Genomic DNA, 20,855 nt, shown 5'->3' on the forward strand with positions numbered 1-20,855 from the left:
CCTCAGCCCCAGTGCGGCCATGGGGAGCCCAGCCCAGACCCATCAGTAGGTTCGTGGGGCAGTGCGGAGGCTGGCGCCTGTCTGTGCACAGCCAGCTCTTTTGTTCCCGCGGCTCTTGGCTTAGCCCCGGGACCCGCTGGGATGCTCAGCCCGTCATGGCTGCTGCCCAGCAGCCCCCGCTGGGGATTTTCCACTGGGGAGGGAGCTGCAGTGACTCACAGTGCTGCGGTTACAGAGCCCTACAGCCTGGTGCCGGAAAGAACAGCCCCAGGACTGGGCAGGTGGGGGGTTCCTTGGCTCCTGGGTTGTGTGTATGGGGCTGGTGTGAACCGAGTTTGCAAAGCCTCAACCCTTTTCCCTGTATAGGGAGTGGGTGTGGCTGGATGAGGGGTTCTCTTGGGCTCTTTGGGGTGCCAGGGCAGCCTGTACGGGGCTTGGTCCTTGCAAACTCCCTGTGGGACCCAGGTGTCCGGGTGCGGCCTGGGAGCAGGGCATGGCTGGCAGGTTCCAGCCTTGGGCAGGGCACATCTGGAGGGAGGGAGACCCTGCCCCAGCCCGGCCACTCCCTGCTTGTCGGTGGACCTCCCTCTGCAGCCCAGAGCCAAGGGATGAGTCAGGCTCTCGTGCCCCGCTCTGCTCTGGGCACCGTGCCACGGGCTGATGCCAGAGAAGCTGGGAAGCAGGAAGTGGCTTTGGGCCGGGTGCTGGATGGTGGGGAGGGGTGTGTGTCTTGCATGTCCCCGGTGAGTGTGCGAGTGCCTTGTCTGTACATGGTGAGTGTGCCAGTGTGCTACCTGTGCATGGTGAGCCTGTGAGCGCGCTTGATGTGCTCAGGGGATGTGCAAGGGCACTGCTTATGAACAAATGTGTGAGTGCATTGCTTACCGTGTGGTCTGGGCCCCCGCTCTTGCCTGCCCATATGGGGCTGGGGGCTCTGAGCTCACAGGGGCCTCGATTTTCAAGGCTGAGCATCCTCCCCTTTCATGTCTCCGAGACCCTGGGGCCTCTCCGGCTGCTCCTGATGCAGGACCACTGACCCCTGCCCCTCTGCTACTTTCCAGGATGCCCCAGCACCCCTCTCCTCCCCCTGCTTGCATTGCTCCAACCCTTCTCAGCCCCCCTTCTTGCCCAGCTGGGGCTGCCTCTACAGGGTCCGGGTCTGATTGCCTGTGCTCTGATTGCCTGTGGGCCAGGCCTGATGCTCGCAGCACCTGCCACAGCATCAAGCTGGATGGATAAATCTGCCCTGCAGACATGTCCCTGTGGTGTCCCACGCCCAGGCGCACCTGCCTGCTGCTGTGGGAATGGTTTCACCTGGGACAGGGGATGGGGATAGGGATAGGACAGCTCTGGATGGGGCTGTGATGGGAGAACCCCTGAGACCTGCCCCTGGCTGCTCGCTGCATGCGCTGATGGTGCTGCCATTTGTGCACTGACCCTGGTGGCTGGAAGCCCCTGGGGATGGGGAACTGCCCCCAGCCCCCCAACAGCATTGCACTGCTGCTCTCAGCTCCCTCCTGGCTTGCAAAGGGCTGCAGGGGGGTGGAAAGGTGTCCTGCCTCTCCTGCAGCCTGGTCCTTGGCATTTGCAGCTGGGCATCCTCCATCCATCGCCCCCATCCCAGAAGGGCTCAGGGCTAGGGGTGAACCTCAGGGTCCAGGCCTGGATCTCATTGCAAACTGCTGGATTCCCCTGGTGCAGGGGGGCTTGGTCAGGGCAGGGGGTCCCTTGGGCCTGGGGATGGGGGGGCACTGGCAACTTAAGCCTGCTTGTGGCAGAGCGGTGGGCAAATCCCACGGCTTCCCTGGGAAATGGAGATGCAAACCTGCTCCCATCCCATCTCTGGGGTTGCTGCAGGGCAGGAGCAATCCCCCCAGCCCACTTGGGGCCTGGGGCACCCTTGCACCAGCTCTGATCATTCTCCTGACCCAGCAACCTGGGTTCATCCCTCAGCCCTGGGAGCCATCTGGGCTCTGCCCCCTAATCAAACAGCCGATCCGGTCCCTGCCAGTGCAAACAGGACAGGAGCAAACAATTGTGCCTCCCCCCAGGTTCAGAGCTGCGCGGCCCTGCCTGCCAAACTGGTCCTGGGTGCTCAGATCCTGGGGAAGGGTGGGTAGGGCCTGCAGTGAGGATGGAGAGCTGCCAATGTGGACTCGGGTTCAGGAGCGGGTGAATGTGGTGCATATTGCTACCGGGTGCCCTGGTTCCCAGGCCTAGCCGAGAGCTGTCCGTGCTGTCCTGCCATGACCGCAGTGGCTCTGAGCCCCTGGTGCTGGGCTCATGGGCTGTTCTCCCACCCCATGCTCTGCACCAGTACCCCCCACCTCCATGCCCCCAGGTACCCTGACACGGGCAGGTGGCCATGGCCCAGCTCTGGGCAGTTCGAGAAGGGGCCAGCAATGAGGACCCCTGGAGCTACTAGGGGCTTGGAGAGACTCCCTTTGGGCAGCCCCAGGGGCTCAGACCCCTGCCCCATTGTGCTGCGACCTGCCACTGCTGCCCCCCCACTCTGGCAGGATGCGGGAAGGCGCATCCTCGGCGCTGTCAGCTGGATGAGACCAGGCTTGTTCCTGGGGCCTTGTGAGCTGGGGAGCAGGGTGGGCTGAGCCATGGTCCCCAGGCAGAATGGGGCTGCACTTGCACCGACATTCAGGTCTCCACAGGCCTGGCTGTGCAGTGAGAAGCAGCTGCTTGCTCCCCCTCCCCCCTGCCGCTCGCTTCCCTTCTGCATGGCGGCATCCTCCCCACTCAACTTTTATTTAATTGCATGTCAGGGTTTGCAGCTGGCTGGGGGGTGTTGGGACCTGCCAGGCTGGAGCCAGCTGTGCAGAGCCCCCTCCAGCTGTGCAGGGTGTGAGCTGGGAGGACCCCTGCATGGGTGAGCTGGGGGATGGGGACCCTCGAGCTGGCATGCAGCGGGATCCCCACTGCCCACCGGCACTGCTGCCAGGACCTGGGGTCTCCAGCTGGGAGGTGGTGACACTGACCCCAGCCCCACGGCATGGTGCTGGGCACTGCCTTTGCAGCCATGCACTCCCAGACCCCTCCCAGGGAGTCAGGGGTCTAGTCCCTTTTGCTTCTGAGCAACCCCCGAGCCCTTGCAGCTCAGATCCCTGTACCCACAAGGCCTTGGCCCAGCTCCACGCCCTCCTCCCACTCTCCTCCAGCCGGAAGCAGCAGGACTTTCCCCTACCCGGAAACCTCCCTCCTCAGCTCCATGTGAGTCACAGCCTGCATGGGGCTGAGTGGGGCTGTTCCAGGAGGCAGCAGGGCTTGCCACCTCCTCTGCACAGGTTGAACCCATTAAGACCAAGCCAGGCCCAGGTGTGACTGGGGGAGGGCATCTGGGCTGCCCTGCCCTGTGGGTCCTGGGTCCTTTCTCAGGGAGGTGGCAGCTGACAGCGCTCTGCACTCTCCTTCCTGGAGCAGGGGGGTCGGGGTGCAGAGCCTGGCACTCCCCAAGATGCTCCAGCATCGGGCACCCATGTCTGGGCTTGCAGCCCAGGAGAGCTGAGGGCCTCCCATCTCATGTAGGGTCCATGCCTCTTCTCTCCCTGGCAGCAGAGGCTTCGCATGGCCCCTGTGGCAGAGGGGCTGAGCCGTCCAGGGTCCTGGCTCTGGGCTAGCTTAGCAGCCAGTTCCATGCCAACCAAGCCCTGTGCCCCCAGGGTAATCAGGCCTGGAGCCAACTCTTTCCCTGCTAGCCTTGCAGAGCTGGTACAGCTCTGGGCCCATTCCCAGCCCTGTCTCCTGGGAGATCCTGCCTGCCCCTGGCTCTGGAGTTTGCCTTGACCCAGGCTCCAAGGATGCTGGGGTGCTGGGAGATGCCTCCAGGTTGCAGCAGCTTTGCTTTCATGCCTGCAGTTTGCCCTGTGGCCTCTGATCCACCCGGGGCATCTCCAAGCATTGCAACTTCGCCTCATCCTGGCTTGCACCTATGCTCTGAGCTGGCCACATTGCAGGAAGGAGGATGCAGATTAAGGTCATGCTGGGCCAGTGTGGACACCATCAGGGTTTGACCCCAGAGACCTGCCTATGGGGCTAATGGCAAAGACAAGCCTGGGTGGGCAAGACTTGGTGGTCCCCGTGTGGCTTGCTGTGGGGACTTCCCTGCTGCAGGGATGTGACCTTCCCAGGCTTTGGCAGGGCATCAAGCCTGTATCCCCTGCTCCAACCCCACTGGCCTGGTCCACCCAGCTCAGGGGGATGCTCTGGCACGTGACCGGGACCGTGGGGCCTATGACACTTAGTGGAAGAATACAGCCCAGGCCAGACCAGCATCTGGTTACACAACTCAGCGGCACCGCCCTCCCACCATTATGAAACGCAAGGCAGCTGCCTCCAATTTCAGTTAAAAAAAATGAAAAACACTCCGAAACAGCAGCTCGGGCACTGTGCGTCATGGAGCTGCGGATGCTTCCCATCGCTTCATGCTCGCTGGGATTAACCCTCGGAGCAAATGCGTGTCCATGATCAGGCCGTGCCGGGTAGGGCAGGCATTTCCTATGCAGCTGTGATTGAGCTGTCCTAGGGTTTCCTCCCCTGCGTGACCAGGGTAGGTGACGCGTGAATAGATGCCTTGGCTTGATGAAGCCCTTGTCACTGTTTCATGCTTCCTGGGCCCTTTCTCCCTGAAGCATCTCGGGGCAAAGTGTGGGGGGAGGGGGGGGGGCAGGCAGGAGTATGGCTGTGGACTGGAGCCACCTGGACACATGGCAGGTTTATCCAATTTGGGGTGCTTTAGACAGAGAGGGGTAAGGGAGATCTCAGATGATGGCCATTGACTCACCTGAGCAGCCATCCCACGCTGCCTTGTCCCATGTCCATGCATGTGTTCATCCACCCCATGCTCATCCCCCCCGCCCCCCCCTCCTCTCTCCCACCAGGGATTGCAAAGACTCATTAAGCTCTGACTCCCCCAGTTCGTCCCTCATTTTGTTTCCTGCTCTTGTCCAGGCTGTTCCACTCCCTCCCCTGCAGATACACCCCATGGCCCGGTGCCAGTCGGTGCCCCTTGCACCCACCGGGGCAGTGGCTGCATCCGCCCATTCTTCTCTGCCCAAAATTGGGCCTGAGGGGAGGGCAGGACATGGGGCCCAGGGCTCCCCAGCCCCTTGTAGCCAATGCCTGCCAGGACGTTTGGGTGCTCCTCCGCTCATTGGCCTTGCTTTAATTTCCAGAGCCGGAGGGGGTGTCCCCAGTCATGTACGCTGACTATAAATACTGAGGGTTTTTGCTCAGCCGCTTGTCCGGCCAGCATCTGTCAGCCTATTTCCTGCCTCGCTGCCTTGGTAAGTGGTTTGTTTTATTGAGATGCTTGGGGCTTCAGCTGCTCCAGCTGCTGGTGGTTTGTGCATGGGGGGCTGGGGACACAGCCAGCCCTGCGGTTTGGGAGAAGGGGGCGCTGCCTTTGCTGCAGCAGATGTACATGATCCTGAGCTGGGGTGGTGAAGGCGGCCACGGGTTCCCCACTTAGCCTGGGTCTCAGAGCTGCCCTCTGCATCCAGGCAGTTTTGGGGTTAGTGGAGGTCTGGGGCTCTGCTCTGACACAGCCAGGGCTGCAAAGGGCCTCCCCGGACCCACGCAAAGGGTGATGCCTCCTCTGGAGTCTGGGCTTATGCAGCAGCCTGGCTGGGGTCTGCAGTACTTGTGCCCCCCGTTGTATTCCCATTATGCTCCCAGCCCCCAGGCTGTCATTGCTTGCCCCCCACAGCCATTCTTCTGCTAAGCCCCCAGCCCTCAGGCTGTCATCGCTCGGTCCCTCCAGCTGTGCTCCTGCTAAGCCTCCAGCCCCTGGGCTGTCATTGCAGTTGGCGCTGGCTACCAACGCCCATCTGCGCTGCCAACATGACCTCAGGGGAGGCTTGGGAGCAGGCAGGAAACAGTGACACATCCTCCTGCCTTGGTGCAATTAGCAGGTGGGGGCCCTCCCTCTGGGGATGCTGGGCAGGGCCAGGCTATAGGCACTTAGCACTTGTCCCATGGGCCTGGGTGAAGGGTCTGTGACCGGAGGGCTTGGTGGGGATGCTGGGAGAGCTGGGCACACCACAAAAGACAGGACCCGGGTACCTTGCCTGTGCTCCTCCTATGCAAAGGCACTCAAATATATTCAAATCTGCTTCCGTCCCTGCACCCTTAACCCCTGGGCCAGCTGGTCCCAGCTTGGTAGGGAGCTCTGTGCTTCGGGCCGTGCTCTAAGCAGCCCCCTCCCCACGTCTCTAGCTCCCAGATCTGCCATGGCGCATCCCTTGGAGCAGGCACTGCAAGTGATTGTCTCCACCTTCCACAAGTACTCGGGGAAGGAAGGCGACAAGTTGAAGCTCAACAAGGCAGAGCTCAAGGACCTGATGCTGAAGGAGCTGCCCAGCTTCATCAGTGTGAGTGGGGGGACTGGGACCCCCAGGCACTGGGGGCGGTGCTGGGACCTGGGCACAGGAGACCTGTCTGCCCCTGTGAAGGGGTCCAGTGGCCTCTTGCAGAGGGGGCTCGGTTCCTGCTCTGGGATTTATTCTCAGATAAATCTATTCTGCCCCTTTGAAGAGGGGAGGGGGGCAGGAGGTGCCCACGTCCTGTCCCAAACAGTTCTGCCTGGGGCGGGTACACGCGGATGATGGGGTGGAGGGAGGTGGGTGATGCCCTGAGCTGCAGGAGGGGTGCAGAGCATTTCTGGGCTAGGCTGAACCCTGCTCCCACCTCCTTCCCCCTGGCAGAAAAAGACGGATGATGCCAGCTTCCAGAAGATGCTGAGCAACCTGGATAGCAACCGCGACAACGAGGTGGACTTCCAGGAGTATGCCACCTTCCTGGCCTGCGCTGCCATGATGTGCAACGACATCTTTGAGGGCTGCCCCGACAAGATGCCACGGAGGAAGTGATTGCCCTGGGCCTGGGCTGTCCTGCGTGGGTTCCTCCTGGGACCCCCGCTGCATTGCTCACCACTGCCTCGAGAGCCCGTTGAGAGCCCGTGCAATAAAGTCACTTCCAGAGTCCCGTGTGTGTCTTCGACTGTGTAACTGGTTCCCGGACTGTGTTGCACATGGAGTCGTAGGGGTGGGTAAAGTTCCCTGTGGGGTCTTCAAGGGTTTCTGCCAGCTTTGCCCAAAAGAGCAGGGGTCTGATCCAGGCGCAGGGAAAAGTGCAGCAAACCGGGGTCGGGGGCTTTGCTCCTTCCAACTCCAGGATAGCAGCCCTCAACTGCTGGCAGCAAGGGGAGCTCCTCCTAGGCTCTACCCCGCTCCAGGGGGATCCATCTTGGCAGGTGACCCCATAAGTCCTTTCCTACCTGGGTGAGTTTATTGCAGAGCCAGAGCCTGCTGCAGCCCCTTCCCCACAGCTCAGTGACCATGGGGTCCCAAGACCAGGGTGAGGGGCTGGGCCACAGCACTCCAGGGCAGCTGGCTGTGTGGCCCTGGGGTCACCCACAGAGAGGCAGCAGTGCCTGTGGTCCAACTCCACCGGATGGAGCCATGGCTGCTGCATGACGGGGCTTGGACAGTCCCAGCAGCCCCCCACAGCAAACCCTTGGCTCTTGCCGGGCACCTGTCCTGGGCCCTTGCTGTCCACCCCCTGCCTCCGGCTCTGCATCTCCCCAGCTGGGCATTGCTAAGCAACAGGGCTCTGCCCCTCTGGAGCATCCTGCTTGCTGAAATCCCTGGTGCCAGGAGCTGGCACTGCCATGGAGACAGCAATGTCCTTGGGAACATCCTCTACATCATGCTCCAGCTGCCCCCTTCCCTCCCATCCCCTCTGCATGGGGCCAGATTCTGCTCTGGATTTGCTTTGGGGGAGCTGTGAGCTGAGGGGTAACCCCAGGCCACCCCGGGCAGTGGGTGCAGGGGCCATCTGGCTCCAAGGCCGTGCCCTGACTGCACCCCACAAGCATGGGCAGGCGGTGACCCTGGGGAGCCAGGATCCTGGCAACTGCATCCACTTTCCATTGGTGCCTGAGCCAGGAGGGTATAAGAGGAGCTGCCTGCCCTGCCCTGGACTCTCTGCACCCGTGATCTCCTCTTTGGTAGGTTGGGGGGTTCGATGCCATCAGCTGGGCTGGTGAGATGGGGGGATAGGCTGGCTTGGGGACTTCTCTGTCCTGCCTTCTCCAGACGTGCAGCAGCTGCTGACTCTAATGCTTCTGCATGGGGCTGCTGGTCCAGCAGGATGGTAACCGCATGACCCAGGGGGTCCTGGGCAGATGGGGCAGCTGTGCCTTTCCTACCCCCCCACCTATTCAGAGTCCCCAGCGCCCAGTGGTGCCTGGGCCTCGGGCATGAGGTTAATTCCACCTCCCCCTGCACCCTGGAGGCTTCTTTCCTGTGTCCCCAGCCTTGCAGGGCGGGGGGGGGGGGGAGGTGAGCCCCCGTTCTTTTGTCCCACTGAGCTGGGGCAAAGGCTGTTACCGGAGAAGCCCAGGTGCAAAAAGGCACCTAATCCCTCCTAAGCCTCTTTGAAAGGCCTCCTCAATAGGACCCGCCTGGTCCGGGTGTGAATGAGTCAGGTGCCCCAGGGCAGTGGAGCCACACCCTGCCCAGCAGTTTGTGGGCATCTGCTGTTTGCTCACCACGTTGCTAACGGTGAAGGACCCACGTGGTGGATTTCAGGGGCATGGGCCTGGGCTTTGATGAGCTGGGCCAGGAGATCTGGTGCCCGTTGCTGTAAGCACCCACCGAGGCCAAAGGCTGTGGTGCAAGGGGCTGCACACACAATGGCCGTGCTGGAGGGGGTGGGGGGCCTGGCCCTGCGAAACCTCTACTGCTGTCTAGAGATTGGGTGGAAGGCCAGGAGCTGAGCTCAATCCCCTGCCCTGCCACTGCCCCCTCAATGACCTTGGCCATGTCCCTGGGTCTCTCTAGGCTTTATTCCCCACAACCCGCATCCTGCTGCTCTTCCTGAGCTGAGCAGCCCCAAGGGTCTTCACCCCGGTGTCGCGCTTCTGCTCCCCGCGTCCCCTTCTCCCTTGCAGGTGGCATGGAGACCCCCCTGGAGAAAGCCCTGGCCACCCTGGTCCTCACCTTCCACAAGTACTCGGGGAAAGAGGGTGACAAGTTCACCTTGAGCCGGGGGGAGCTGAAGGCACTGGTGAAGAATGAGCTGGGGCTGGGCCAGGTGAGAGCTGGGTGAGGGGCTGCAGCGGGTGTGCCCCTCTCTGTCCGGGATCGGGGCCTTCCAACGCTGCAGGGTGAAGTCCTCCCTGCTATACCCACCATACCCCCCCCCCCCCCGGGTTTCCCTGTCCCTGGCACAAGCCCAGGGGCTGCGTGTGATCGGCTGGGCCCCGCTCTGCAGAAAATGAAGGAGCACAACATTGACGAGCTGATGAAGACTCTGGACAAGAACAGCGATGACGAGATCGACTTCAAGGAGTACTCGGCTTTCTTGTCTGCCCTGTGCATGGCTTACAACGACTTCTTCCAGCAGGATGGCAAGTAGCAGAGCCCCCCACGCCCAGGTCCCTTGGCCTGGGCTGCAGCGCAGCTGCCTTCAATAAAGAGCTTTCCGCCTGCTGCTCGCCTGAGGTTGTTTTTTCCACTCTGGTTCCTTTCCAGCCTGGTTCTGGCTCCGAGCCATGGGGAGGGACACAGAGGAAACCCCCGTGCAGGGGAGGGGCAGATAGAGCAGGGGGTGATGCCCCTGCCCCACATGAGAGGATGCATGGGGGGGCAAGTGAGACAGCCCCTGCAAAGACTCCTGGGGCCCTGCTGCTACAGGTGGGGCAGGGGCTCTGTGGCAGCACTAGCTTGTGGCCTGGGAAGGGTGTCACCATGGGGACCCACCTCTGCCCTGCCCCAGAGCCCAGTTGGCACGGGGCCGGTGTGTGGTGGGGGGCTGGGTGCGGTGGGGCAGGGTCCATGGTGCTGGGTAGTGTCCGGGGCAGTAGGGGCAGGGCTTGTGCAGAGGGGCAGGGCTTCCCCAGCGTCCTGGGAGGTGTGTGTGTGGGGGGCACCCAGCCCGATCTATAAAGGCTGCCTGCTGCCTGGAGCCTCATCCCACGCTCTCCTCTGCTCTCCTCTCCTCGCTTCTCTCCGGTTCATTTGGTAAGTTGGCGCTTTCCCTTTCCTCCAGAGTGCTGCCATTGCCCCGCCAGCTGTGGCTGCACTCTCTTCCAGTTGTGCCCCTGCCCCACTCCCTCCCTGGCAGCAGTTCTGGAGCTGGCTCCAGGGACCATATCTGGACAGAGAGGCCAGGACTCCCTTCCTCTACCTCTGACCCCATTGCTCCTGCCCCAAAGGACCCCGTCCTCCCCCCAGCTCTCTCCAGCTGGGTTTGCAGGGTCCCCTAGTAGTCCCCAATACCTGTGGGAGCTTTGTACCTGGGTTTCCCAGGCACAGACGGTGCTTCTGGGGGCAGCAGGGTCCCAAAAACCTGGGGGGGGCCTGGGCGATGTGGGGGGACTGCTATGCCCCGGTGTGGGGTGTGGCTTCTTGCACAACAGCCAAGCTGGCAGCTGTCCCAGTAGGTCTCGGCTGACACCCTGTGGCAGTGGGCGAGAAGGCACTGGCTCCGGCTGTCTCTCAATGTGGAGCTACAGGGTTCAGGGCTTGGTCCCCACCCTGCCCTGTGCTTCATGCCTGGGCCCCACTAAGCCTGAGAGCAACCAGGGGGGTGAGCGGCGGGTCTGCCTTTCCCGCTCCCCAGTGCCTCCACCCTGCTTCGCTCCCTTTCCTGCGGTCCGCAAAGGCCTGCGGCCAGTCAGGGTGCCCCGGTTTGGGATCCATGTGGCACTCCCTGGATCTCTGCTCAGAGCCAGGCCCTACCCCTTCTCTCCTGTCCTTTCCCCGTGCCCATCCCCAGGGTGTCTTGGAGCCCCCACCCCGCTTTTCCTGGGAGCATCAAGGTTGCACAGCAGACCCTGGATATCCCTGGATCAGCCAGGCCAGAGAGCCATGGGCACCCGTGCGGTCTCCCTGTCCTTGCTCCGTCCCATCTCCAGCCCCCCCGGCCCCTGCTGCAGCTCACAGGCATCTCTGCCCCCACCCAGATCCACCCCGCAACCATGTCGTGCACCCTGGACCAGGCCATCGGGGCCTTGGTGTATGTCTTCCACAAGTACTCAGGGAAGGAAGGCAATAAGGACACACTGAGCAAGCAGGAGCTGAAGGAACTCATCCAGAAGGAGCTCAGCCTTGGCCCGGTGAGTGGGGCTGGGGGCAGCAGAGTTTGGTAGCATCCCAGAGGCCAAAGCCTGGCACCTGCAGAGGCCCAGTCACCTGGGCCCAGATCAGCCCCCCTGGTGCTAAGCGCAGATGGCCCTGGCCTGGAGGAGGGCAGAGACGGGAGGGTGGCGAGGGGACTTGCCCAAGGTCACCTAGGAAGTCAGTAGCAGAGCTGGGAAGGAACCCTGCTTTCCCAAGGCTCCAGCCAACAGCTTGGCATCACACCCTTGGGGATGTGGGGGGCAGTAGGATTTGGGGATTTGGTAGTGTCCCAACTGCCCCTAGCTCATGGCCCAGCTGGAGAATCTACCCAGCAGAGGCTCCCCCCGGGGTTATCAGTGTCTGGCTCAGGAAGTTGTGTGTGCAACTGTGTGCATGCATGTATGTGCATACCTGTCTGAATGTGTGCATGAGGGTGCAAGGCCAGAACAGTGGGCCCACTCCCCATTTGGCGGCGGGCTGCCACACCTATTCATGATGCAGAGGACAGCAATGCAAAGAATCCGCGTGGTGACTAACGGCCTGGCTTAGCAACCCTAGGACGTGCACAGCCCTGCTCCAGTGCAGAACCCAGTGAGTGCCGCCAGAGGGCTCAGGCAGGCAAGGTTCTTCGGGTAGATGTGATATTTTTTATTAGACCAACTAAATAGTTGGAAAAAAGTTCTTTGCAAGCTTTTTGGGCAAGAGAGCTCACACACCCTTTAAAGGGAGAGTCCCCTCATTCCTATACTCTGCAGGGGCATGGTGGGGAGCCTGGGTTGGATGTTTTGGGTTTCTTTTGAAGCCCAGCTTCTCAGCTGCTCCCATGCAGAGTATAGCAATGAGGGCCCTATCCTTTTAAAGGGGGTGTGAGCCCCTTAGCAGCGCTCACCAGGTTCTGCATTTTGGAGGGTGAGGCCAGCCGATGCCTGTCGAGGGTCACACGCTGAACACGTTAACACACCTAATGCTTCCTCCCTGCTCCAGAAACTGAAGGATGCTGACGTCACCAAGCTCATGGCCGACCTGGATCGCAACAAGGACCAGGAGGTGAACTTCCAGGAGTACGTCACCTTCTTGGCAGCCCTGGCCATGATCTACCATGAAGAGCTGGCCAAGCACAAGTGCTAGCCATAGCTGGGGATGGGGCAACCTGGAGGGGCCTGCCCTGGGCACCAAGCTGGAAAATAAATGCTTTTTTGTAACGCCTTGCCCTGGGCTCCGTCTCCGTTCTGTTGCCTTCCAAGAGCAAGTGCCCGCTGGGAATCTGCTGGGCATGGCATGGCTGAAGTAGACAGGATGGGGCATTGAGGGGGGCCGTGCCGCATGCTGGGACATGGGGATGATTTGCGGGGGCTGTGGCAGGGTCAGCGCACATGGAGCAGGGTCAATGCATGGGGGCCCAGGGTCAATGCACACAGAGCCCCAGTTGCCAGCACTGCTGGAGGCAGCTCGGGCTCAGGTCCCTACAGCCTGATGTCCCTGGGGCCTGGACAGATGCATGTCATCCTGGGGCCGAGGGGCTCAGCTCACCTCAGCCCCTCACTGTTCTGGCACTGAGCACACATAGGAGGCTGGAGGGCCGAGACCTGGCAATGCAAGGGGGCATGCCTGAGACTGCTGGGGCTGCAGTATGGGGGTAGGGCTGGGCTGGGCTGGGCTAGAGGGTGCCCTGGCCGCCCTGATGCCCTCTGCATCTCTGCCCCTATGTTGTAGCAGCTGGGGGAGTAGGGGGGTGATGAGCAACAGCTGCGGCTCTGCAGGAGGCTCACACTACGCCGGGCTCTGGCCAACTGCCCACATCATCCCGGATCTGGTGACCATGGTCCTGAGAAGCCACGGCGTTTCCCAGGCTGGACCATGATGCCGGTGTAAGATCCCAGGGTTGATAGCAGATGCTCTGGTTTCTGAGGGCGCTTGTGGCCTGGGGAGCTCTGGCCACGGCTGCCTCCAGGGCACGGTGCAGTGCAATGAACCTGGGGGCAGAGCAGCTCATCCCTCCCTCACTCCCGCACTCCATCCCTCTCTCTCTTTCCCTCTCTGTTCTGTTTTGCATTGCTGCCTGTAACTTGATGTCTGTTGGGCATGCAATACATTGGCAGTGGCAGTGAGTTGGCCCTGACACATGTGCGCCCCTTGGGCATTACTGTTCTGTTTGGGCCTGCTTTGGGTCTTGTGTCTTACCTTTTGCATGGTCCTGGGCTGGTCCAGCACCGGGCACAGAGGGGTCCCGGTGTCTGGCATGACAGGAAAGCAACTCAGTATGGAATTGGAGACGACGGGTCCAGAGGGGCAACGCACCAGGTCAGCTCATGGGGAGCCAGTAGGATGGGGACCAGGCTCAGCCAAGGTGCTGGCCAACCCATGGTGCTCAGACAAGAGCCATAACTGGACCAGGGAGTACTGAGGCACCGAGACCAACCTGCCCAGTGGTGGAAGCCATGTGTATGCCTGTTCTGCGGGCAGTATGGGGGTACAAGGCACCCTTGGTTCTGGCTTTGCTGGTTGGCTGGGGCAGGGACTGGGGTGCAAGGTCCAGAGACATGCTCCCTGCAGTATCTCAAGCCTAGCAATTCCCTTTCCAGCTCGCCGCAGGGTGATGGACCAGGGGACCCAGAAGCAGAGGAGCTGGGGGTCTTTTAGGAGAACAGGCTGCAGGAAGCCTCCAAAGGTGCCATGCCAAGCCTGGGTCTCAGCTCCAGAGATGCACTCAGTAGGCATGGGGAGGTCAAACCCCAGTCAGAAACACAGCAGGAGAACCTACCTGCATCATGGGTCAGGCTGTGTCTTTGTGGTGATAGCTCCTGTCCAGGGGGCAGGGAAGCTCTTGGCTTTTGGCCATGGGAGGAGTCACCACCAACCTCCCGGCAGCCCAGGCTGATGTGCCGCATCTTGGTGTGTGCATTAAGGCTTCCCTGCCTTCACAACGGCCAGCGGCCTGTGCATGCTTGGATGAAGCAGGAGGTGGTGATGGAAGGAGGGAGGAGGGCTGATGCCAGAGCTGCCTGTGGTTGGTGCAGGGGGATGGATTGTAGCCATGGGTAGACAAGGTTCTTTAGGTAAATCTGATGTCTTTTACTAGACCTCCTCAAATAGTTATGGTTGATGCATGCATCTCTCATCACATCCCAGCATGGCCGAGCGGATCTGTTCCCTGTGGCCAGGAGGGGGCAGTCCTTATCCTTCATGAGGCCCTTTTGATGCCAAACGAAGCTGAACTTGACAATTGGGGTCAAGTGCTGCCAAGTTCATGGTCTGTCAATTGGGAAACAGGCCTCAACCCTTCCTCCTTGTTTGTTAGGGAGATTAAGTGATCCAGGAAAGCAGGGGACAGGCCAGGATTGCAGGCTCCTGCCTCTGCCGCGGTCTTAGCAAACACCCTTTCCTGCCTTATGCCTCAGTTTCCCCTCCTGTCCTTGCTCTAGTTTGGAAGGAACTTTGCTGAGTTGAGGGGAGAGATCGTCTCTTCTTAGGGGTGTACAGTGCCAAGAACAATAGAGTCCCATATGAATATGAATTTTCATTTCCACCTAGACAAAATTTTACAATCTTTGTACTCTCCTATACCTGAAAGCTTTCACACTTTGCATGTGTGCCCGAAAACTTTCAAATAAAGATTTTTTTTGCAACTATCTAGTTGGTTTAATAACATATATCACCTCTACCAAGAGTTTCAATTCACAGAGCTCCAGTGCACCGCTGCAATATACTGTTCACAGGAATAATGCTTGCGCATCAGTTTGTGGCTTCTTCTGAGTTATTCACTGATACAGCAAGGTGAAGCCAGCTCATCACACAATGAACTGCAATTGCAACTGGGAGTTTGTAGCCAAGACGCCTGGAATCCCCACCTGCCAGGGCAGCTGCCTGGCTCTGGTTAGGAATTTCACAGCCAGGAGATCTGGGAGGGAAGTGACTGCAGGCAACACCCTGGCCCCATTGGCCATTGGCTTCTGCAGGTGGATTTTCCCTCTGTATCTGTCACAAGGGCTCAGCAGGTCCCCGTGTATGTGCCCGCAGGCCTGACATGATAGTCACCAGTGTTTCCATATATCAGCATAGAGGCTTATGCTACTCTGGTATCCCTGGACCCTGTGCCTCTGCAGCAAGCCAGGAGGTTCTTGTGGATGCCGTGAGCTAGGCTGCTCCTTGGACCTGTCTAAGGTATTGGTTGGTCAGTTGCAGATTCCTGCCATCCATGCAGGAGTCCTGCGTTCACTTCCTAGTCAACGCACCTTCCCTGGGTCAATGGGTTTGAAGCATTTACTGGTCTCAGTGCGGGCAGATGACAGAACAAGGAGCAATGGGCTCCACTTGCAGCAAGGGAGGTTTATAGAATTGTAGATAATGAGGGCTGGAAGGGACCTCAAGAAGTCACATCTAGTCCAACCCCCTGCTCAAAGCAGGACCAGCCCCAAGTACATCATTCCAGCCAAGGTTTTATCTAGCCAGGTCTTAAAACCTGCCAAGGATGGAGCTCCCACCACCTCTTTGGGTAACCTGTTCCAGTGCTTCACCACCCTCCTAGAGAGTTTTTCCTAATAACTTCCCTTGCTGCAACTTGAGCCCATTGTTCCTTGTTCTGTCATCTGCCACCACTGAGAACAGTCCAGCTCCATCCTCTTTGCAATCACCCTGCAGGGAGCTGAAAGCTGCTATTCAGTCCCCCCTCAGTCTTCTCTTCTGCAGACTAATTAAACCCAGTTCCCTCAGCCTCTCCTCACAAGTCTTGTCCCCCAGTACCCCCAGCCATTTTCATTGCCTTCCACTGGACTCTTTCCAGCATGTACACTTCCTTTCTGTAGTGGGGGGCCCAAAACTGGACACAGGACTCCAGATATGGCCTCACCAGTGCTAAATAGAGGGGAAGAATCACTGCCCTCGATCTGCTGGCAACACTTCTACCAATGCAGCCCAGGATGCCATTAGCCTTCTTGGTAACAAGGGCACACTGCTGGCTCCTATTCAGCTTCTTGTTCACTGTCACCTCCAGGTCCTTTTCTGCAGACCTGCTGCCCACCCAGTTAGCCCCCAGCCTGTCCCAGTGTATTGGATTGTTCCACTCTAAGTGCAGGACTTTTCACTTGTCCTTATTGAACCTAGGTTATGTTGGCTACATGTCCAACTTGGGATCCTTAAAATTCTAGTTTATTAGGCAGATTGAAACACTGTAATCATAAACCTTGGGGCTGGTCCACACACACACATGCACACATGCACACACATACACACACACACAGTAGCAGGCTACAGAGTCGGGTATACCTATCCTACAAGCGCTGGAGTCTGTCGTTGAGGCTTCTTTCAGTGTGGTGTTATCTTCCAGAAGGGGGTCGCTGGCTGGTCCTTCTGGCTGGACAGGTCTGGTCGAGTTGGAGATCAAGAGGGCGCCACTGAGGGTCACTTTTCACTGCCTTTTATCTGTCCCTGGCAGACTTTGGTGACTCCCCAGTTTTCTGGTTTGCCCAATCCAGGGGTCATTGACCCTCGTGGGACTTCCCCCCCCTCGGTGGCTACTGGACAGCATCTGTCAGCCCCAGGGGTCGTCTGCATGTACGTGCAGGTTTGGGAGTCCATTGATGAATTTAGAATAGGGCTCTGGGAGTGGTCGATCTGGAGATATTCAGCCCAAAAGTTGGTCTCTGGTGTTGATTAAGTCAGGCCAGGGCTTCTAGCCCTTGATCAGTGAGGTATAGAGATTTCCCGGTTGTTACACTGTCTTCTATTGAGTTCAGCTTCCAGGTGATAATTGCTGCCTGCTTCCATGTTACACATTCAATCACTGATTCACTCATTCTTTCAGAGGCCAGCCTGATACAGCCAAGAGCAGTTTGAGTCCTGCCTTTGTTAACAATGTTACAATGTATAACTTACTAAAACACATTTAGTTCAAAGTTGAAAGGTGAGGAGTATAAAATATAAACTACAAATGCCATGGCACACAAATAGATAAAAATACCGAACTACAAGGGGAGATACAAAATGCACACATACAAATTTTAAAATACAATTCCTTATCTTAAAGTGAAAGAGAGAGGAAGGAAGAAAAGGTAGAAAAAGAGAAACATCCAAAGAGGGGAAAGCAAATGCAGGCAAGAGGAAAAGGGGGCTTTCTGCTACATTATTCCCCCCCTTGACATCGGCCTTACACAAGGGTGATGTCACTATACTGTTTGAACACCATTGTTCAGCTATATAGACAGGAGGTATGTCATCTTCAGCTGGTTTGAAGTTAAAACAAAACTTAGGCAGTTAAAAGATATTGACAGAGAAAAGCCTTGGGGGGTGGGAGAGAGAAAATAACATAACGAGGTTGATTTGAACAGTTACAATGGTATAGTTGTCTCTTTGCTTATTAAAATATGACTTTGAATGCAGTTTTTTTTTTCACACACATCTTATTATACTGATATTCTAAATAGCATTTAAATCCTTAAGAGAAGTACAGAGAAAAAACAAAACCAAAAAAAAACCCAACAAAGTACACATGACCCTTAATAAATATCCTTTTGCTAACCAAGTGGAATATAAAACCTTTTGAGAATTGCTGCCCTTGTTTCAAATATCAGAACAGCTTTCCAGTCCAACCGGACGGAAGTGTTCTGGTCTGGGATCCACAGACAGGTCCAATTTTTAGATGAGGTATTACCAATTACCCATATTATATCTTTATGATATCATATCTATTTAAACTGACAATTTAAAACAAACCAGACAAACAAACACAAAACATATAACAAGACACCACAAACAGACAAGACAATTTTTGCCATGGCTGTGATGAGGAAGATGCTGCTGATAGTAGTGAGGCCTCATGATTTGTCGGTCACCTTTGACTACACTGTGGTTTCTGCAAAAGAAAACAAACACACACAAACCTGCCAAGGAAAACTCCTTGCAGCGGCTGATTATTCATATTTACAAAGTGCAATGCTGACATGTGCAGTGGCAGTGCACACAGCATTTTCCATTTTTTTTTTTATTTTTTTTTGGGAAAAAGTGGAGCAGTTACCTACAGGAGGGTGGCCGTCACAAGTCAAAGACTTCTCTGGCCTTTTCCTGCCTCAACATTGTGGTGGGCACTGATCAGCCCGTCCAATGCGTATTTTCCAACGGCTCAGAGCCGTTCCTTCCTGCTAGCCAAGAAAGGTGGCCAGCAGGGTTAAGAGATTGTTCCTCGAGGGTTAGGTGGTTGGTGGCTCATTTTTTTTTTTCTTTTCTTCAAGCTGGGTTACTGGGATGCTCTCCTCAGGACACAAAGAATCCTATTAACAAGGCTAGATTCAGGGTTAGATCTATTTTGCCCCCTTAAACAGTTTCTTGGGACACATGTACCCATTTTCCTGATTTAGGTCCCATTTCCTCCCATATACATTTAGTGCAGCTCCGGTGTTCAGGAGTGCACTGGTATACCCTTGAGTTCCCACCGTAACAGGTATTTGGGGTCTCCCTCCTGGATCCCAAATGAGGGTCCCCAATTTCTCCCATGAGCCAGGGCTTTGCTCAGGGGTCCCATTATGGGGGCTCCATCAGTGCTCCTCGGAGACCGGGGCTGAGGCTGCTACCCTGTTAGAAAGGGGAGGTGCTGCTCCCTCCCTAGTCAGCTCTGCCATTCTGATAAGCAGCTCGGCTAGAGGCTTTCCATGCCATCTCCCTTTTGGTTCCCCATGCTGCATTAAAAACTTCCAAACTGCTGACCGAATCCCATTTTCCCCCTCTCTTTCCTTTGATACCCTGGGGTTAACCCAGTGTGGGCTGGGGCAATAATTTGGACCCCCAACCCCTCTATCAAGTTTTGGGGTGTGCACTTTCATTAGAATAGGTAACCGCATAATTCGGTATGTCATTAAGCTTTTCTCTGAACTGGGTGGCTGCAATCGCCCCCCCCTTGACGTCCAATTAACCTCTCTGCATCCTGGGCCCGGGCTAGGACTTCTCCCAGTACATATCTCCCGGTCTCTCGGAGCGGCCCCATCAGTCCAATTATGGGCTGATGCATGCCTTCCTGTACCTCCTTCCAAAACCCAGGAGGGTAATCTATACTTCTTATGTCTGATGTCCTTTTGTTCTCCTTGTCTAGGGGCAGAACTGTCCCTGACAGCAATCCCAGCATAACACACCGGATCACATAGTCTCTAACAGGTTCCCCAGGTGTCTGGTGGCTAGCCCCAAAAAGTCCCTTAAATGTCTTTCTTCCCAAACTGATCCCCAAACCCACTATGCTCCGGAGAATATTGTCTCCCCCAAAGCTGTCCTCCTGATTCATAGCTGCCTGGATCTCTGGGGTGGCACAAGCCCTTAGTAAGCGGTGCCATTCCCGGACACTCAGAGTTTCACACTCCACTACATTCAGGGATTTCTGCAACCACTGTCCCAAATTCCTAATGTTAGCAGATCCCAGGGTTTTGCCCAGGGCTGCTAGATCAGCTCCGCCGAGGGGGACTGTTACCTGTGTGGTTTCTGTGGGTTTTCCCTGAGCATCCCGAGTGACTGAGGTCCGCGTGATTGCGCTCACCTCAGGCACCAGGGTCCTTTCCTGATCAGACTTAGGGTCTTCAGGACAGGGCTCCCCTGCATCCTCTGGATCTCCCCATATCTCCCCACCCCAAATCTCTCCTGGATTGAAGGGGATGTCTGGATCCCTGGCTTGGTCTCCCCGGATGACAGCTGCTACTTGCAGGCTGCGCTCCTGGAGTTCCTTTTTTAAACGGTTAATGGTATTTAGACAGGGGCCATGTTTGACCTTGGCTCCCTTCTCAGCTTGGTCTTTAGCCATTATTTTTACCAATTTTTGCAAGGCTTCTCGGCTAGCCTTTTCTTGGTCCAATAATTCCAATTTTTGGGCATTGTCTTGATTTATTTTTCTCAATTGCTCATTTTCATTTTCCAGATTTCGAGACAACCCCTTTAGAGTCTGATTACTGGTTTCCAATTGGACACATCTATCTTTTAGAATTTGGATTAGCTCCTCCTTTTCCTCAATTTCAGAGGCTCGCTGAGCTTTTTCCTCAACTGCTGTTTTTACAGCATGCCACAGCAGCCAGACCAAGGCACTGTGTTGCCTTTGAACCGAGGGTTTTTCACAAAGGCAAAATCTTTCAAATTGAGATTCAATGTCCCCTATGGAAAAGCCTGGGGTGCACACATCCTCCCTCCATGGGCTGGGTCCACCCTTCAGAATCTCCCTATGGAGAGGGGGAATTTCCTCCCTCCGTACCCACTTATCTTCTTGGCCTCCTGCTCCAACCTTAGGGGCTTTTTTCCTAAACAAAGACATTTTCCTCAACATGCCTCAAGCCTCTCAGTTTCCTTGAGTCCTCACGCTCCTAACCAACTCTGCCCCTGCAGTTCTATAACCAAATCCCTTCCTTGAGATATGCTCACCCCCTTGGGTGACAACTAAATCCAGACCCCTCCTTGAGTCTGCCCACCCCCTTGGGTGAGTCTTAATCCTAATCCACCCCCTTGGGTGACTAAATCCAGACCCTCCTTGAGTCTGCCCACCCCCTTGGGTGAGTCTAAATCCTAATCCACCCCCTTGGGTGACTACTAAACCCAGACCCTCCTTGAGTCTGCCCACCCCCTTGGGTGAGTCTAAATCCTAATCTACCCCCTTGGGTGACTATTGCCCACCCACCTCCGTGGACGTGGGTTCTATCTGGAGACACAGTCTCCCCAATTACCAATCCGCTAATAATCCTAGAATAATGCCCGCGTTCTCCA

The 20,855-nt window shown here is 57.2% G+C and overlaps 3 protein-coding genes across 3 annotated transcripts; all 3 read left to right on the forward strand.

The window, feature by feature from the left end:
- Positions 1–5,187: 5,187 nt before the first annotated feature.
- S100A4 (S100 calcium binding protein A4) lies at positions 5,188–6,992 on the forward strand. The gene is made up of 3 exons (XM_006264344.4): positions 5,188–5,294; positions 6,226–6,380; positions 6,714–6,992. Exons 2-3 carry the CDS (start codon positions 6,240–6,242, stop codon positions 6,876–6,878), a joined length of 306 nt encoding a protein of 101 aa, XP_006264406.1. The 5' UTR covers positions 5,188–5,294; positions 6,226–6,239; the 3' UTR covers positions 6,879–6,992.
- Positions 6,993–8,925: 1,933 nt separating this feature from the next.
- S100A5 (S100 calcium binding protein A5) lies at positions 8,926–9,843 on the forward strand. The gene is made up of 2 exons (XM_019499482.2): positions 8,926–9,105; positions 9,286–9,843. Exons 1-2 carry the CDS (start codon positions 8,968–8,970, stop codon positions 9,427–9,429), a joined length of 282 nt encoding a protein of 93 aa, XP_019355027.2. The 5' UTR covers positions 8,926–8,967; the 3' UTR covers positions 9,430–9,843.
- A 90-nt stretch (positions 9,844–9,933) lies between these two features.
- S100A6 (S100 calcium binding protein A6) lies at positions 9,934–12,344 on the forward strand. The gene is made up of 3 exons (XM_006264347.4): positions 9,934–10,034; positions 10,979–11,131; positions 12,120–12,344. The coding sequence occupies exons 2-3, from the start codon at positions 10,994–10,996 to the stop codon at positions 12,261–12,263; spliced, it is 282 nt and encodes a 93-aa protein (XP_006264409.1). The 5' UTR covers positions 9,934–10,034; positions 10,979–10,993; the 3' UTR covers positions 12,264–12,344.
- Positions 12,345–20,855: the final 8,511 nt, after the last annotated feature.

This window comes from Alligator mississippiensis, chromosome 15, assembly GCF_030867095.1.
Source record: "Alligator mississippiensis isolate rAllMis1 chromosome 15, rAllMis1, whole genome shotgun sequence".
Taxonomy (NCBI): Eukaryota; Metazoa; Chordata; order Crocodylia; family Alligatoridae; genus Alligator; species Alligator mississippiensis.